General features: G+C 42.3%; 1 protein-coding gene across 2 annotated transcripts in view; it reads right to left on the reverse strand.

Annotated features, from left to right (window-relative positions):
* Positions 1-18,856, reverse strand: part of TTC4 (tetratricopeptide repeat domain 4) — a 25,538-nt gene extending 6,682 nt beyond the window's left edge. Inside the window, exons 1-6 of one of the 2 annotated variants that reach the window (XM_026498009.4) lie at positions 18,637-18,856; positions 17,912-18,029; positions 16,999-17,160; positions 13,459-13,536; positions 11,874-11,998; positions 1,049-1,135 (exon numbers count right to left, since the gene is read on the reverse strand). In XM_026498009.4, coding sequence (XP_026353794.1) covers positions 1,049-1,135; positions 11,874-11,998; positions 13,459-13,536; positions 16,999-17,160; positions 17,912-18,029; positions 18,637-18,747 — 681 coding nt within the window. In that variant the 5' untranslated portion in view covers positions 18,748-18,856. The remainder of the gene's footprint in view (positions 1-1,048; positions 1,136-11,873; positions 11,999-13,458; positions 13,537-16,998; positions 17,161-17,911; positions 18,030-18,636) is intronic. The other variant, XM_044383843.3, reaches the window with a different exon arrangement.
* Between the last annotated feature and the right edge of the window lie 991 nt (positions 18,857-19,847).

A 19,847-nucleotide genomic window follows, 5' to 3' on the forward strand; every position in this document is an offset into this window, starting at 1 on the left:
TAGGCTTTGTGAGCCAAATGGTCTCTGCTGAAATTAACTACTTGACTCTGCCACCACAGTGTGAAAAGAGCCATAAGGGCTGTGATCCACTGGCTACAGATCCGCTGACTCCTGCTTTAAACCGTCAGTAAAATAGGGTTCCGTGTGTACGGCTGTTACAGATATCCTTACACACACTGAAGCTTGAGATGCATGGTCAAACTGAAGGAGAGAGCCAAAATCAGGTCTGTATGCGAATGGGCATTCCAATATTCTACATTTCAGAAAATGACCAAATATCTCACTGTGAATGAGGATGAGCCAGAGAACCTGGAGTATTCCATCCTGCTTAATCTGTTAACAAGAGGTAACAGACTGCTTGTTATGGGAGGGACTAGTGGAGTGCATCTTAGTAGTGTGAAGTTCTCGAAGTCAATGAGTAACTTGAATGGTGCATAATTTAATTCAACAAAGAATGAAACCAAGAGCCTACTCCACAATCTCATGGTGGTGTCATCTCCCTTGTGAAAACCAAGCAAGCCAAAGCTCCACAGGTGACTTGCTGGGTATTCAGTATCCAGGTAAAAACAAGATTTGGCTCAGACTACATCCATTTATATGCAGGGAAGAAAGGACAGGGTCAAATTTGTTGTTGTTGTTAAAGGAGCAACATCCTAAAAATTCAGGTTTTTTCCAGGATGCAGTGGCTAAGAACAAGGACCTGGCTCTGATACACATTAGCTGTGTGAGGTTTCTTCACCTCCCTGAGACCACATCACCATCCAGCAGATCAGGAGCTAGGAGATCTACCTCAGAAGGCTACTATGAAGATTAAATAATGCTTAACCCATAGCAACTATCCAGTGTAGCTTACCCGAGATCAACATATGTACACAAGCAGGGAAGCCGACTGAACTCAGGGGGTCTGACGCCAGAGCCCCTTCAGCATACTGCTTCACCAAAGCAAAGAGAAAATGAGCAAATTCATTCAGGTAAAGCATCCCAAGACAGGTTCCCATCAAGCCGGAGGATTAGCAAGACTATATGGGCCTGAGGTTTGAGAACTCACCTTAATGGCCTGGAGTAAAGCCTCGTTCCGATTCTGCTCCTTCTTTTCTTTCAACTTTGCTTTCCTGATATCCCTCTGCTCAGTTCTCTAAAAATGAAATTCAGACCCATCAGCTCTACGGAGTTTGTTTCATCTTCTGTCACCCCAGCCTGCTTCTTACTATCTCCAGTATCTGTCCAACCCAGGCTCCTGCGTCAAGCAATACCAGCAGCCTGATTCAGTTCAATTAACACTTTAAGAGCACAGGACTGGTGGCAGCAGAAATTTAAAAATGTACAGTTCTCAAACCCATGGAGCTCACAGTCTGCTGAGGGGGACAAACAATGAAATGTCTGTTATGTGTAACCCTGGTGATGTGAATCCAGTGCTATGAAATAGAGAGGACTGATGGACTGTGCCCCCACGGGGTTTAGATGGACATGGAACATTCCACCAGATGGAGGACAAAAGGGCATTCTAGGTAGAGGGACTGACATCAAGGTCTACGGGGTACTTCAACTTCTCTGGGATGGCCGGAGTATAGGAAATACTAGAAAAACCCAGGGCAAGAACTTATCAGAGGCTCTGCCCTTTCCACCCAATTATAATCCATGAGAGAAAACCATCATCAGTCTACTTAATCTGGCGGAAATATAATTTAGATTTCCTTTTCCTGCAAATCTGCCCCAAACCAGCTGATTCTGCTCTTATCCTCAGGATCGTAGATTAACAGAGGTCAGCAAACTTTCTGTAAAGGGCCAGAGATTAGTATTTTAGGCTTTGCAGACCATGTATGCTCTCTGTCATATATTATCTACTTTTGTTAGTTGTTTATAACTCTTTAAAAATGGGAAAAACATCTTCAGTTCACAAAATGTATAAAAACAGGCCACAGGCTGGATTTGGCCTGGGGGTCAGTCTGCTGACCTCTGATCTGAAATATAGTACCAGGCATCCCTCATCCTCCCCACAAAAGCCCCAAAGAGGCTAACACAGATCTTTTATTTCTCGTGAACAAAGTCTATCCTTCCAGGAGACAATGGCTGATAACTCTTGTCCATTCCTTCTCCAATCCAGTCTGCCAACAGAGCTGCAAACTCCTTTCCGCTGTTAGGAAGTTTGATGACATCACCCAGAGTACTCCACCCCACGGATACCACTAAACTACGTCCAATTCTGCGTTCACAGTTGAGCTACATTCAACCACGGTCCACATTAGAGAATGATAAATGACACTGCAGACTCTGTCCCCTGCTGTTTTTACTCTGATCTACATGACACATGTGAGTGATGTAGCTTATGAAGTCTCATGAAGTTTGGGGTCTTGGCAGTCACATAAAGTAGAATGACCACCAGGTCAGAGGAGCCCTGAATTGTGAAGTCTGCTGCCCTTTAAAAAAACAAAAACAAAACAACTTTGTTGAGATATAATTTATAGATTATGTTTTCATTTCTCTTGGTCAACACCTCAGAGTGAAATTGCTGGGTCACAGGATAGGTGTGTGAAACTGCCAAACTGATTTCCATCATACGTACCGTTATATATCCCACTAGCAGTGCGGCAGAATTTCAGTTGCTCCACCCTTCACCAACATTTGGTACCGTCAGTCTTAAGAAATGGAATCCCACTGAGGTTTAAATTGCCTTTCCCTAATGACTAATGATACTGTGCATATTTTCATGTGCTTATTGAAAATCATCTTTTGAGAAGTGCCTATTCATTTTTTAAAAAGATTTATTTATTTGAGGGGCACCTGGGTGGCTCAGTCGTTAAGCACCTGCCTTCAGCCCAGGGCGTGGTCCCAGGGTCCTGGGATTGAGCCCCGCATCGGGCTCCCAGGGAGCCTGCTTCTTCCTCTCCCACTTCCCTGCTTGTGTTCCCTCTCTCGCTGGCTGTGTCTCTGTCAAATAAATAAATAAAATCTTAAAAAAAAAAATTATTTATTTGAGAGAGAGAGAAAAAACAAGCAGGGGAGGAGCCGAGGGAGCAAGAGAATCCTACAGCAGACTCCACACTAAGCATACAACCCGATGTGGGCCTTGATCCCAGACCCCTGGGATATGACCTGAGCCAGAATCAGGAGTCAGACGCTTAACTGACTTAGTCACCCAGGTGGCCTGCCTGTTCGTTTCTTTTGCCACATTTAAAATTTTTTTCATAGTGAATATATTTCTTCACATATTCTGGATACAAATCTTTTGTTAGATATATGCATTACAAATATTTTCTCCAATTCCATGGCTTGCCTTTTAGTCTTAACGATGTCTTTTTTAAAGTTTTGACTAGGGGCGCCTGGGTGGCACAGCGGTTAAGGGTCTGCCTTCAGCTCAGGGTGTGATCCCAGCGTTATGGGATCGAGCCCCACATCAGGCTCCTCCGCTATGAGCCTGCTTCTTCCTCTCCCACTCCCCCTGCTTGTGTTCCCTCTCTCGCTGGCTGTCTCTATCTCTGTCGAATAAAAAAAAAAAAAATTTTAAGTTTTGACTAGTTCCTATAATACTTTTGTCCAATAATTTATCTTTACCAATAATCTTGTCTTCTATGGCTTATATATGTATTTCTTAATTTTTTGAAAAATTGAGGTGAAATTCACATGACGTATTAACCATTTTATTTTTTTTTTAAAGATTTTATTTATTTGACAGAGAGAGAGAGAGCACAAGCGGGGGGGTGGCAAGCAGACAGGGAGAAGCAGGCTCCCTGCCGAGCAGAGAACCTGGTGTAGGGCTCAATCCGAGGACCCCGGGATCATGACCTGAGCTGAAGGCAGACACTTAACCAACTGAGCCACTTAGGTACCCTGATATTAACTATTTTAAAGTATACAATTCATTGTCATTTTATACAGTCACTGTACTATGCAACCATCACCTCTACCTGGTTCTCTTTTCAGTACCCTTAAAGGAAACCCCAAGCCCATTAAACAGTCACTCCACACTCCCCCCACCCCCAATCCCCAGCAACCACTAATCTGCTTTGTCTCTATAGATGTGCCTATTTTGGATGTTTGATATATGTATAGAGTCATATATATCTGGTTTCTTTCACTTAACAGTGTTTTTGAGGTTCATCTACATTGCGGTGGGTATCATACTTCATTCTCCTTCATGGCTGAATAATATTCCACTGTATGAACACACCACATTTTGTTTATCATCAGCGAATGGACATTGAGATCGCTTTCTACTTTTCGACCGTTATGAACAGTGTTGCTATGAACACTCATCTACAAGTATTTATTTTACTACTTGTTTCAATTTCTTTGGGTATATACCTAGGAGTGGAGGTGCTGGTTCATATGTTAATTCTGTGGTTAATTTTTTGAGGAACTGTCAAAATGTTTTCTTTTTTTTTTTTAGATTTTATTTATTTATTGAGAGAGAGGGAGGGAGCACGAGCAGGGGGAGGGGCAGAGGGAGAAACAGACTCCCTGCTGAGCAGGGAGCCTGATGTGGGTCTCAATCCCAGGCCCCTGGGATCACGACCTGAGCGGAAGGCAGATGCTTAGCTGACTGAGCTACCCAGGTATCGCTGTCAAACTGTTCTCTATAGTGGCTGTCATTTTACGTTCTCACCAGCAACACGTGAAGGTTTCCGTCTCTCCACATCCTTCTCAACATTTGTTATTTTCCTTTAAAAAAATTATAACCATCCTAGTGTGACACAGTATCTCACTGTGGTTTTGATTTACATTTCCCTAATGACTAATGTTAAGCGTCTTTCATGTGCTTTTTTGGCCATTTATCCTCTTTGGAGAAACGTCTGTTCACATCCTTTGCCCATCTAAAAAATGGCGTTGTCTTTTAATTATTAGGATGTTAAGAGTTCTTTATACATTCTAGATAAAGGTCCCTTAACAGATACATGATTTATAAATACTCTCCCATCCCGTGGGTTGTCTTTTCACTTTCTCAGTGGTAACCTTTGAAGCACAAGTTTTTACTTTTGATGAAGTCCAGTTTATCTTTTTTGTTTCTTGTGCTTTTTGTGTCATATCTAAGAAACCACTGCCTAATCCAAGGTCATGAAGATTAATGCCAACATTTTCTTTGAAGAGTTTTATAGCTCTGCTCTTCCATTTAGGTCTTTGATCCATTTTGCTTATAGTATGAGGTAGGGTTGGGTCCAAATTCATTCTTTTCATGCGGATATGGGAAAGACTGTTTCTTCCCCACTGAATGGTCTGGGTACCCTTGTTGAAAAGCAACTGCCTATAAATATGAGGGTTTATTTCTGAGCTCTCAATTCTATTACACTGATCTGTAAGTCTATCCCCTTCTGCCAGTACCACAGTATCTTGATTACTATAGCTTTGTAGTAAGATTTGAAATTGGGAAGTGTGAGTCCTCTTTTTTTTTCTTTTTTAAAGGATTGTTTTGGCTATTCTGGGTCCCTTGACTTTACGTATGAATATTAGAATCAGCTGGTCAATATTCTGCAAAGCGGCCAACTGGAAATTTGATGCAGACAGAGTTGAATCTGTACACCAATTTGGGGGCACTGTCATCTTAACAATATCAAGATCTGATCCATGAATGTCTTCCCATTTTTTTAGATTTAATTTCTTTAAACAATGTTTTGTATTTTCAGATTATAAGTTTTATGCTATTTCTGTTAAATTTATTCCTAAATATGTTATTCTTTTTGATGCTATTGTAAATGGAATTGTTTTCATATTTGGAATGTTCACAAGTCTACAGAATACAATTGGGTTTTGTCTATTAATGTATCATACCAACTTACTAATCTATTAGTTCTAGTAGTTTTGTAGTGGATTCCTTAGGATTTTCTATATACAAGATTGTATCATTTGCACCTATAGAGTTTTACTTTTCCTCTCCATTTTTTTTTTTTTAAAGATTTTATTTATTTATTTGACAGAGATAGAGACAGCCAGCGAGAGAGGGAACACAAGCAGGGGGAGTGGGAGAGGAAGAAGCAGGCTCACAGCGGAGAAGCCCGATGTGGGGCTCGATCCCGGAATGCCGGGATCACGCCCTGAGCCGAAGGCAGACGCTTTAACTGCTGTGCCACCCAGGCGCCCCTTCCTCTCCATTTTTGAAAGATAGGTTTGCTGGACATAGATTTCTTAGCTCACAGTCTTTCTTTCAGCACTCTGAATGTCAACCCATGGCCCTTTGGCTCCCATGGCTTCTGATGAGAAATCAGCTGTTACTTTGGGGGGGGCGGTGGGGAACAGAGGGAGAGGGCCAGAGAGAATCTTAGGCAGGCTCCAGGCCCAACACAGAGCCTGGCACAGGGCTTGATCTCACAGCCCTGAGATGTCCTAAGCCAAAATCAAGAGTTGGATGCTCAACGAACTGAGCCACCCAGGTGCCCCTCAGCTATGTTATTGAGGATCTCTTGTATGTGAAGAGTCTCTTCTCTCTTGATGCTTTTAACATTCTCATGTTTGAATTTCAAGTTTATGATGTCTTGGGTGTAGATTTCTTCAAGTATATCCTACATGGAGTTTGTTAAGTTTCTTGGAAGGGTAGATTACTATTTTATCAAATCTGGGAAGTTTTCAGCTATTATCTCTTCATATATTCTATTGTCCCTTTTCTTTCTCCTCTCCTGGGACTCCCATGTCTATGATGATATACTTCATGGCACCCCACAGGTTCCTCAGTCTCTCTTCATGTTTCTTTTTTTTTTTTTTTAAGATTTATTTTTTTTAAAGAGAGAGAGAGAAGATGGGTGTGGGGGGAGGGGCAGAGAGAGAGAGAGGAAGAGAATCTCAAGCAGACTCCCCTCTGAGTGCAGAGCCTGACATGGGTCAATCCCACGACCCTGAGATCATAACCTGACCTAGAAATCAAGAGTCAGGGGGCGCCTGGGTGGCTCAGTTGTTAGACGTCTGCCTTCAGCTCAGGTCATGATCCCAGTGTTCTGGGATCAAGCCCCGCATCGGGCTCCCTGCTCAGCAGGAAGCCTGCTTCTCCCTCTCCCCCTGCTTGTGTTCCCTCTCTCGATGCCTCTCTGTCAAATAAATAAATAAAATCTTAAAAGAAAAAAAAAAAAGAGATAATGAAAAGGGCCGTGAGGAGAGAGAAATCATTCTTTAAAAAAAAAAAAAAAAGAAAGAAATCAAAAGCCAGATGCCCAACTGACTGAGCCATGCAGACACCCCTCTCTTAATGTTTCTTTATTCTTCTTTCTGTTCCTCACACTGGGTAATCACAATTGATCTATCTTCACAGTTCTGCTCTTGAGCCCTTACGTGAACTTCCCAATTACTATACTTTTCAACTACAGAATTTCCTTTTTTTTTTTTTTAAAGATTTTATTTATTTAACAGAGAGAGAGACAGCCAGCAAGAGAGGGAACACAGGCAGGGGGAGTCGGAGAGGAAGAAGCAGGCGCCCAGTGGAGAAGCCTGATGTGGGGCTCGATCCCAGAATGCGGGGATCACGCCCTGAGCTGAAGGCAGACGCTTAACGACTAAGCCACCCAGGCGCCCCATCAACTACAGAATTTCTATTTGATTCTTTTTCACAATTTATTGATAGTCTTTATTTGGTAAGACATTGTTCTCATATTTTTTTTAGTTCTTTAGACATTGCTTTCTTTCTTCCTGGAACATATTTCAAAGTCTGGTTTAAAGTCTTTGTCTTGTAGTCTCATGTCTGGGCTTTCTCAGGGACATTTTCTATTGATTTTTTTCCCTCTGTATGGGCCATACTTTATTTCTTTGCATGTCTTGTAATTTTGTACTGAAAAACAGACATTTAAAATAATACAATGTGGCAACTTTGGAAATTGAATTCTCTCTCTTTCCTCTCCAGTGTTTGATATCGCTGTTGTTATTGTTTAGTTACTTTCCTGAACTAGTTCTGTAAAGCCTGTATTTGGTTTTATATGATCAATGAAGTCCTTAAACAGCTTAGTGGTCAGCTAATGATTGGACAGATTTCCCTGAATGCCTAAAGCCAAAGTCTCCCGCTCTTTGCTGAGGGGCTCCCTTGTGCACACTGTGGCACACCTTCAGCACTCACCCAGTTTACAATTCTGCCTCAGCCTTCCCTTACTGCTTTCACAGAGCCTCCAAGTCAGCCAGAGGTCAGCGCTTAGGGCCTTCTTAGATCCTTCCTGAGCACATGCATAGCCCAGACACACATGTGACCTCGTAGATCTCCAGGAATATGTTAGAGCTTTTCAAAGCCCCTGAAGAATCACCAGCTTTTCCTTTTAATTATTCTGGTAAGCCTACTGTTTGCCCTGCCATCCACTCTCTCAGACAACTACAATCTTAAATAACTACTTCTAATTGTTTTTGACACATCCCTCATTCCCAGCCCCTGCAAAAAAGCTCTTCATACTGGGATAGCTCCAACATGAGTCGAATAAAATCTGTCTTGTGAGTGGGGTTTTCTAGGAGACCACCCAGATGGTCCGATAATGGCAATTCTCTGGGAATGGGGCTCTGAGCGAGCTCTAATCATATTTGCCTCCTCTGGTGGCTGCCGGGCTGCTCATTTTCACCATGATTCTTTCAAGGCTACTGTGGTACCAGGGGTAGGAGATGGGAATAGGGCAAGTTAAAATGTCACAAAGCTTGCTGTGCTTAGAGGTTCAGCCATTTTTCTTGAATAAACACTCCCCAGATTGCTGCAAGCTTTTGGCTCATTTCAGAGCTCTGAAAAAAGTTAGTGACTCTGACCATTTTTGCCAGTTTTTCATAGACTTCATGAAGTAAAGAATTTTAGATCTTTATTTGGCCATTTTTGCTGACATCATTTCTCCTTGTTGATTTATCTACTTGTTCTATCAGTTACTGAGAAGGACGCTGACATCTACACCTATTTGTACATTTGTCTCCCTCAATTTTTTTGCTTCTTACATTTTGAAGTTCTTAGATACATACATATTTAGAATTGTTAAATCTTCTTGATAAGCTGACCCTTTTATCATTCAACAAAGCCATGCTTTATTTCTGGTAATATTCATTGCCTTGATGGCTGTTTCGTCTGACTTTAATATAGCTATATGAGGTCCATTGCTTACACAAGCCAAGCACGTAGGAATCCTGAGTCAGGTTATACTCAGATATAGAATAAACCTGACACTCAGCAAGCAATGTCACCCATACCCCGTGTCAGGCTTCTGGGCCCTGAAATCTTTAACTGTGTGCCTGTATCAGGGAAATATAAATCAAAACCACAATGAGATACCACCTCACACCAGTCAGAAGGGCTAAAAGTAACAAGTCAGGAAACAACAGATGTTGGAGAGGATGTGGAAAAAGGGGAACCCTCTTACACTGTTGGTGGGAATGCAAGCTGGTGCAGCCACTCTGGAAAACAGTATGGAGGTTCCTCAGAAAGTTGAAAATAGAGCTACCCTACGATCCAGCAATTGCACTACTGGGTATTTACCCCAAAGATACAAATGTAGTGATCCGAAGGGGCACCTGTACCCCTACGTTTACAGCAGCAATATCCACAATAGCCAAACCAAAGAAAGAACCCAGATACCCAACGACAGATGAATGAATAAAGACAATGTGGTATATGGGGACACTTGGGTGGCTCAGTCGGTTAAGTGTCTGCCTTCAGCTCAGGTCATGATCCCAGAATCCTGGGATCGAGTCCTACACCAGGCTCCCTGACCAGCAGGGAGCCTACTTCTCCCTCTGTCTGCAGCATCCCCTGCTTGTGCTCTCGCGCATGCGCTCTCTCTCTCTCTGACGAATAAATAAATCTTTTTTAAAAAGAAAGAAAAAGATGTGGTATATACCCAATGGAATACTACTCAGCCATCAAAAAGATGAACTCTTGTCATTTGCAACGTGGATGGAACTAGAGGGTATTATGCTAAGCAAAATAAGTCAATCAGAGAAAGACTATTATCAAACGATTTCACTCACATGTGGAATTTAAGGAAAAAAACAGAGGATCATAAGGGAAGACAGGAAAAAATAAAACAAGACAAAATCAGAGAGGGAGACAAACCATAAGAGATTCTTAATCATAGGAAACAAACAGGGTTGCTGGAGGGGAGGGGGTGAGGGGTTGGGGTAACTGGGTGATGGACATTAAGGAGCGCATGTGATATAATGAGCACTGGGTATCACATAAGACTGATGAATCACTGACCTCTACCTCTGAAACCAATAATACATTATATGCTAATTAACTGAATTTAAATTTAAAAAAAAATCTGCAAAAACAAACAAAACAACAATAACAAAAAACTGTGCCTGTGCTACAGGACCTGCAAGCTGTCATTTAGGTCCACTAAGGCTTTTCCTGTGTATTAACTTGCTATGTCCTTCCGCAGTAGCCCTCTAAATACTGTCTCCTGTATATACATACCACTTTTAGAAATTCTGGCCCACACCCAGTTACCTGGGCTCAGAATTCTGTTACCAGGCCATGTGAGTTAACAGATTATCTACTTTTTCTACCATATGACCAGAACGACCTCTGACTAAAACCTGCCCCTTTGCAGGGAGAGCTGAAGGCTCCCACTGCACTGCAAATTCCCTTTCCATAGTATAAGCAGTGAAGACAGACCTAGACCAGGAATCAGGGGATCTGAAGTCTAGTTCTGGCTTTGTACTGAATAGACATGTAAGGCAGTACTGCACAGGGACTAAGCACACGGATTCTAGAGCCAGACTGCTTGATTCTGACACCCAGCCTCACCACAGCTATGACTCAGGCGGTTCCTGATCTCTCTGTGCTTTAGCTGCCTCACTACTGAAAGGCCAATTAGAATAGTTCCTACCTTATAGGGCTGTTATGTGGTTTAAATGAATTCATGAAAGTAAAAAATTTTAAATAGCACCTGGAAGATACACACAGGATATGCCATCTAAATGCTGGACATTATTTTTGGTAGCGATGGTATTCTGTTATTGTTTTATCATCACTGCTGCTATTATGTGCATTTCATCAGCAACTTCAGATGTCTTAAAGCTGGGAGTTACGCAATATTGTAGAAGCTTAAGGGTGTGTTTAAATGTTGATTTTTTTTCTTTTTAAAGATTTATTTATTTATTTGAGAGAGAGAGCGTCCGCATGCACAAGCAGCAGCAGACAGAGAAGGAGACAAGCAGACTCCCTGCTGAGTGGGGAGCCCGACACAGGGCTGGATCCCAGGACCCTGAGATCACTATCCAAGCCGAAATCAAGAGTCAGACACTTAACCAACTGAGGACCCAGACGCCCCTGTTTAAATGTTTAACTGTCATCTCCCCTCCTCTCTTTCAAGAGATTTACAGTGTGCAGATTATATTATGGCAGTCTTATGCCATTTCTTATTTATTCAAATCACAATAGCCACAAATTTATCAACTCCTTGCTGTAAGTCAAGAAATGTGCTAACACACACGCGCACACCCACACGTTCTCATTTAATCCTCATAAAAACCTTTGAGGCATACATTACGTTCACTATTCTCAAAGAAGGGATTTAGTTTCAGAAATATCAAGGACTTGCCAATGGTTATGCTTTCTCCTGTCTGGAATATTGTCCACTCCTCACCCCCACCCTCCAGGGGAGTAAACTCTTGCTCAGTCTTCCAAGAGATCAGATGCAGAAATCACCTCTTTTAGCAAAACTTCTCTGCTATTGGCATCTCTGCCCTGCCCTTGTCCAGGGTAAAGTTAGACACTACTACTATATGTACTATATATTCTTGCTTGTCTCTGTCACATTATAACTATTTATTTATCTTTATTTGTCTGTATCCTCCAGAGTTCCAAAGGTGGGAATGGTTTTGGGTTTTGTTTTTAAAGAAGAAAAAGCTGACAATGACCCAAAAGACACAATCTAGGAAATACTAATTAATTAATGCTAAGTAACAAATGTCAACTAGCTAATGATTTTGCCACCAACCTTCAGCTTGTCTGCTTTAGCCCTCATTTCCAGAAGCTTCTTCTCTCTGGCATCTATCTGCAGCCCTTCATCACACCAGTTCACAGCCTCAGCAAAGTTTTTCAGTTCCAGATGGCATAAGGCACCTGTAGAACCCAGAACCCTTAGAATACGTGGACAATATGCATGGAAAGAGCTCTCCTTATGCAGGAACCACCCCCGTCCCCAACCTCCACCAGCTACCAGCCAGCATTCTGAAGGGAAAACAGATTATTAAAGCCCCTTCTACTGCATTCCCCAGACAAGGAAGAATATTTTTTGTATCTTAGATCAGAAAGATCGCTAGGGCCCATTCAGCTTAAAACTCCTGTAAGCCTCCCTGGCTTTAAAGGCTTTTAAGGCAGGGAAGGCTACAGCTGAATGGCAAAGAGCACAGGGTTTGGAGTCAGACAGACCTGGGCTGGAGATCTGGCTCTATTGTGTACCAACTAGACATTAGATAAAACACTGAGCATCACTGAGCTTCAGGTTCCTCATCTGCAAATCTGAATAAAGTCCATTTCAGATGATATTTAAATAGAGACAGCGAGCAGAATTGATCTCAGCCATTCATCAAAGCAGTGGCTAGATCAAAGACCTTGGGTCTCTCCTAAAATTGTTCCTAATGGCTTCCAGGTTAAGCTGCTTCTCCCCCTCACCATGTTTGTTTTTCTCCAGTTAGCCTCTTTAGACTTTCCTCAGAATTTCCAAATATCAGAACTGTAAGGGCTTAGACGTCAACAGAATCCAATCTCATCTTCCAGAGATGAGCAAACGGACACTCAGAGTGGTGTCTTGCCAAGGTCACATGCTGAGGTAAAACTGACAATTCAAGATTTACAGACTCCAGCTTGTACCAATTCCACAGGACTACACTGACCTTACTTGCCAATCTTTGAACAGTACCTTCTTTCCCTACAGCTGAGGAACATGGATCTACCTATACCAACCCCTAACTATGCATACCTAAAGATGCATAGCTTTGGTAAAGCATTTGACTTATGATACAGCAGCTGATCGTGGGACTATAAGGAAGATTAACATATGATGAATAAAGTTTACAAAGCACCTCTGAGCTTCTCAAAGAAAAGGTAAAGTATAAAAATAATATAAGTACTATTATTACACAGAAAGGTCAGACCACAAAAGAAAATATAATCTGGGAACATCTCAGCATCAGAGTTATAAGCAAAGGTCCCATAACTTATCTTTTAATTAACATGGCATTTGAAGATCTCGCCTTTCAATCAGATAATTTGGGGAAAAAATTAGAATGTGGCTTTTGGAACTGCTTTATTTTAATTAATTTTATTATTAATTTAAAATAAGGAGTTTCAATTTCTCTACAAATTCTTAAAATATAAAGGGTTATATTATTCTCTGGGAAATGCTTTTAAAAATGGAATGTTACTATTAATAAGGACCAGGAACTTAAGGCTGCAAAAATAAGGTGATTTCATTAGTATCTTAGCACCTTAATATCAAAGCTTAAAATGCCTCAACTTTTGGTGCAGTAAGTGCCAACTTTTCCATAAGGACTATCATACTGTAGTTCTACAATACTCACCTCTTACTATTGCTTTGAGGTGGCAGGGTTTTAGCTTTCTGGCAGCTGTCACATCATTGAGAGCAGAACGAAAATTGCCTAATAGGCACCATTTAGTAAAAGAGAAAACAAGATTGAGATCAGAATATTTGCAAAATTTCATGTGTAGAGACATAGACATTCTTGTATAGTCTTGGAGAAATATAAATCAGAGCAACAGTTTTTAGAAAAAAATATAGTTGTGCTCATCAAGTCTTAGAAATATTTGTAAGACTAGAAGCCCACAGAATAACTATAAATGGCTAGTAAGCCCACAAAAAGATGCTCAACATCACCAGTGACTGAAGAAATTAAAATTAACACAAAATTAAAAACATAATATCCAGGAAGGGTGAAGACATGGGAAAAGGGCACTCTTCAGGGTAAATTAGAGAGCAAATTAGCATGCACTTGTACATATATTCTGACCCAACAATATTTTCCTAAGAACTTATCCCTAAAAATACCTGGACAAATATGCAAGGATAAATGTACAACCATGTCAACTGCAGCAGGAGTTTTGTGAATTGTGAAACACTGGTGATACCCTAAATATCCTCAATGTAGTAATAATTAAATGAACTACGGTAAATCCACACTACTAAGTACTATGCAACCATTAAAAAGGGTAAGATAGATCTGCACATAAAAGGCATGATAGGGGGGGCGCCTGGGTGGCTCAGTCGTTAAGCGTCTGCCTTAGGCCCAGGGCGTGATCCCGGGGTCCTGGGATGGAGCCCCTGGTCGGGCTCCCTGCTCTTCTGTGAGCCTGCTTCTTCCTCTCCCACTCCCCTGCTTGTGTTCCCTCTCTCGCTGGCTGCCTCTCTCTGTCAAATAAATAAATAAAATCTTTTAAAAAATAAATAAATAAAAAATAAAAGGCATGATAGGATGCCTGTGCTATATTGTTTTAACTGATCGTTCTATGTGTATAATGTCAATATGTAAAATATCAATATTTTTTATAAAACAAACCAATCTAAATATATAGACATATGTACACACAAATATATATTTGTAAATTCATTTTTAAAAAAAGGTGTGTAGGGGCATCTGGGTGGCTCAGTCAGTTAAGTGTCTACCTTCTGCCCAGGGTCCTGGGATGGAGACCCACGTCGGGCTCCCTGCTCAGCGGGGAGTCTAGTTCTCCCTCTCCCCCTTCCCCTGCTTGTACTCATTCTCTCTTAAATAAATAAAATTAAAAAAAAAAAGTGTGCAATCACACACACTGTTATCCAAATTAGAAGGGCATGAGGTAGATTTTCACTTTCTAGTTTATACTGTAAATATTACTTAACAGTTTGGTATTTACCTATTATTTTCACTTCTAAAAATCTAGTGCAGAGGTCAGCAAAATTTTTCTGTAAAGGGCCATATAGTAAATATTTTAGGCTTTACCAGCCACATATGGTCTGTTACACATTCTTGTTTTACAATCCTTTAAAAATATAAAAGACATTTTTAGCTCACAGGAGGCCAGGGATCCAGATGTGGCCTGTGAGCCATAGTTTGCCAAATCTGGCTTCAACCTTAAGAATAATCAGAATTCGTGGGAAAACTTTATCACTGTGTTCATTATTGCATTATTTACAAAAACCTAAAAGCAGCTATATACTCAATAATAGCAGAACAGTAAAGCCAACTGTGTAAACAAACACTGGTATGTCCAAATGATGTAATTTTATGTAGCTATTAAAATCATATTCACAAATATTTTTAATGATAGGTGAAACTGTTTATGTTATAAAATTAAGTGAAAAGAACTGAATACAAAATTGGAAGAACAGCAATGATATTAACTATGGAAAAAATGTATATAAAAGAGATCCAAAGACTTCTGGTTAAGGGTGGTAGATTGAGCATAAGGATTTAACTAAACTTCCATTACTCTCCCCCTTCCTCCCCAAAATGCCATAAACCCAGAGAGACAAGAAGAGTAAGACCAGAGAATACATTTTAAAGCTCGAAAACAGACAATGGTTAAATGACTAATCAGGCCTAAGAAAACTGAATTCCAAGCCAGCAGAGGGAAAGCCCCAAAGCTGTCAAGTTGTACTGCAGAACCTTAAAGTACCCAGGACTAAGGAACTGACAGCACCAGGTACTGCGGGAAGTGCGCACTTCCATTTTGTGCACTTGGAATCGAACCTGATTCTGCATACCAATCCTAGCACCGTGCACCCTTACACAATTCATTTTACTCAATTTACTGTACTTTACTACAGTTGCGTACTCTGCTGACTAGGGATAAAGCTGTTAACCTCACCTACTTACATAGTTGCTGTGAGGTCAAGAGGGATAACAAGTGTGAAAGTGCTCTGTAAGCTGTACCAGCGAGATCTCATTTAAGGAATGGCTGTGATGACTATGCCGCTGCTCCTCTGGCATCACGCACATGGTTTTCTTCTCACAAGGTGCTCCTTCTGGTCTGATTAGCCCTATACATGACAGTCTTTAAGTTCCCCCAAAGAAAGGAACTATGCAGCTGTTGCTCAATGCCTAGCACACAGTAAGTGCTTTATATATATTTACTGATTGAATAAGGAAATGAATGAAACGCCTTCAGGGAAAGGCCAGATCTGACTCATCTCCGCGACACCACTGCCTAGCACAGAACAAGAACTCGAGTTCATCTGCTAATGAAGAAAATGTATTCCTCCAGAAGTTAGAAGAATGGGTCTCTAGTCCAGGTTCTCGCACTAATCAGAGGGTCCCTCTCTGGGCCTATGTAAAATGAGGGGGTTGTTTGGCCCAAATAATCTCTAAAGTTCTATACCACTGTTACTATTTAGAATTTTATAATGAAACACGCTAAAGGAGACAACAGTTGGAGCAGACTATGGTTGGGGAGAAACTCTGCTCAAATGGTGATGGGTCCCAGCAGACTTATCCCAGCTAGACCACAAGGCTTATTCTTTTACCAGCCCCTCAGAGGCCCCGGTCTCTTTAAACTCTGTGATGAGAAACATGGGCCTAACATAACCAAGACTAGTCACCAGCAATAATGCTACCCAATAGTGAATGTTTCCCAAAGTCACGTCTGCAGAATGGTCCCGCATGTTACTTAGTGTTACCTGAAAAGGGGGTTTACAAAACTTCAGGTCCCACAGAATACTCTTTGAAAAATTCTCCCTTTAAGATAGTTTCTCTCACACAAAAATCTCTTTGCTTGATCCTTCTAGCATCCTTCAGAAGAGGGTAAAAGGCCAAAAATAAAAAACAAAAACACATTATTTTTGAGACAGAAACATTTGGGCTTAAAAAAAAAAATCTCAGATCATACCAACTCATGTATTAAGGTATGTCACTCATTTGGTTCAGATAGTAAGAATTATACAGTCGATCTGGTTTCTCTTTTCACCCGGTCTACCTGGAAGATCAGTGTTCAATTAGAGTAAACTAGCCTAGCTTTCTGGGATAAGCACCTCTTTCTCTGACACTCTCAAACTCTGCACTAGCCATCAAAATGGCTTTTACCATAAGTTGACTGTTTAGAAAGCACTAAATAACAAAATAAATTACCTAGATAGTACTGTGCTGCTGCCCGGTTGGTATAAAGGACAGCATTCAAATCAGGGTCTGTGCATTTCTTCTTTAATCCTTCAGTGTACGAAATCACAGCTTTTTTATAGTCTTTTTCTTTAAAGTAATCATTCCCCTCATCCTTATAGGTCTTGGCCTGTTCTGCAAAGAAGAGAAAAAAAATAATCACTATTTCCTATTTTTTTAAAGGCTCATTAAAAATAGATTCTAAATCATACAATAATGTTACATATGATAAACCAAATAAAAGAAACCAATAAAGAAAAATAAAAAATTAGTCCTATAAAACTGGGTATAAACATGGAGAAGCAAAGTCATGTGTACTTAACTGCTACAATCAATTCCAATTATCTTACAAGGTAGATTATTAGATGCTTACCAAAAAAAAAAAAAAAGGTGAATAAAGAAAAAGGTATCCTTATCCTACCTCTTGAAGGACTTTTTTTTTAATTACTGAAGAAATGGAGGGAAATTATACTTCTGTTTTTGCTTATATTTTATTCCCTAGAATGCAAATTCCTCTCTCGTCACCTTAGTAAGAGCCTACAAAATTGTTAAGAATCACTTCAGATTTCCAATGCATTGTGAGCCCACTCCTACCTCCCCCTCTTCTGTGTTCCCGCAGCACCTAGTACTTAGCTGCATGTTGGCACTTATCACATACACACAGGACAATGTGGCTATCCACTGGCGCATGAGACCTTTGAGGGCAATCTTATTCATCCCTTTATGCCCAAAGCCTAGCATTTAGGAGGTACTTTTGAGTATATGTGAAATAAATAGTGACGAGTTAGCCCAGGCTAACTACTTCTTGTTATCAGAATCTGTCTGACTCGCTCTTTACCTCAATTCAATGGAGACACAGAACAAACATTAGACTCATGTAAGATACCTTCTGGAGATCGCTCTTCGTCAAAAATAATTGACTGGAGGCAAGCCAAGTCAGGATTCTCGTTGGGATCAATTTCAGATGGCGCTTTCTTCATAAATAGGGGGACCTTTTCAAATTCCTGGAGATGTAGAGAAAGAATGAACTATAGGAGTAAGATTTTCCACAGGGTAGATCCAATTCCATATCTCTGTATCAAAGTTTTCTTACTCATCATGATTTGCAAGTCATGATTAGCCATCTCTCTCCCTATCCAGGCCTCAGTTTCCCACGTGTAAGATGAGAGCGCAGGGTAAGTAAGGATCGCTAACGATTCTTCCTGTGCTCACAATCTTACAAGGGCGGTGGGAATCACCATTAACTGAGCGCTCTTATGTTCCCGGCACTTTACCCACCATACCCCTTCAATTTTGCCGCAATCCTACGAGACTGTAGCTATACTTAAGGAAATTTTACAAATGAGGACACGGGCTCAGAGAAGTTAAGTAACTGAGCCAGCAAGTGGTGGAGTCACAGGTCTGTCGGACTCCCAAAACCCGGACGCCTAAAATGAAGTGGCAGCTGAAGACAGCCCTCAAAACCCCGAGGCCGATTTCCTAACACTCCCAAGCTGAAACCACCCATCGGCCGGCAGCGCCAGAGGGCCGGGGGTGCGGGAGGCGCCTGCCCGCCAGGCCCGGGGGTCGGGACGACAACCCCCACACACGTGCGGGGCCCGGGCCGCCCACCTCCTCCCACTGGTCCTCGTGGAAGCCGCCACGGTAAGGCTGGCTCTGGAACTTTTCCAGGAACGAGTCCATGGCATCGTCGCCGGCGACGTCCACCTCAGGTAGCTCCATAGCGACGACTCAGGTCTCCCGCCACGGTCCCGGCGGCGAGAATTGCGCGCCCACTTCCGGCAGCGCGGGTGCCTTTCCCTCAGTCCTCCGGGCCGGGCCCCGCCCGCCCGCGCGCCTCGGGTTCCGCCCTTTTGGGGCCCAGCAGGCCGGCCCCGCCCCTCCCCGACCGGCCCCGCCCCCGTCCCGCCCCCTCAGCTGGCCGCCGCCCCGCCCCGAGCGGTTTGGTTTGGTGGATAAACCCAGCGCCCCACAATGCCCCACTATCACTTCGTTCGCTCGTTTGTTCAGCCAGTGAATAGATGCTTCCTAAGCTCCTTGTGTGCTCAGGCCTATTGTGGTCGCTGGGTATACAGGGCTGGGCAAAGCAGATCAAACACTCACCGCCCCCCCACCCCCGCCCCCGCCCCGCTCTCTGGGAGTTGATAAGAGAGTGGGAAGAGGCAGACAGTAAACACATAAGATGTGAGAGGTTGTCAGGTGCTAGCAAAAGCTATCGGGGAAAAGTTTTTATTTATTTTTTAAAAGGTTTTTTATTTATTTATTTTGAGGAAGAGAGGGGAGTGGAAAAAGAGAGCACATGCGCAGGGGGAGGGACAGAGGGAGAGAGTCCCAAGCAGACCCCTCGCTAAGCAGGGAGCCGGTGGGGGGCTCATCTCATGATCCTGAGGTCATGACCTGAACTGACATCAAGAGTTGGAGACCCAACTGACTGAGCCACCCAGGTGTCCCTATTGGAGGGGACTGGTGCAGTTTAAACCGGGTGTGCTTGCATGCAAACAAATGGGGAGTTCCGGAATGGCCAGGGCCTGTCTGGGGAAGAGCGTTCTCTACGGAGGGGACTGGCAGTGCCCAGCCCCAGGGAGAGGAGCTGGGGATGGGGGTGGAACAGGTAGGAGGGATGATGGGAAGTGACTCCAAAGACTTGGGTCTTCCTAAGAGTGCAGTGGTACCTTCTGAAGAGTTTCAAGAAAAGGGGCTATGGGATCAGACATGCCTTTTTCTGAGGTTAACCACCTCCCTATCCACCCCAGCTGAGATGGAAACAGGATCCCCAGGCCAGGTGCGCCTTCCTGCAACCGTGGCCATCTGCTGGGACCCTG

Source organism: Ursus arctos, unplaced genomic scaffold (genome assembly GCF_023065955.2).
Source record: "Ursus arctos isolate Adak ecotype North America unplaced genomic scaffold, UrsArc2.0 scaffold_12, whole genome shotgun sequence".
Taxonomy (NCBI): domain Eukaryota; kingdom Metazoa; phylum Chordata; class Mammalia; order Carnivora; family Ursidae; genus Ursus; species Ursus arctos.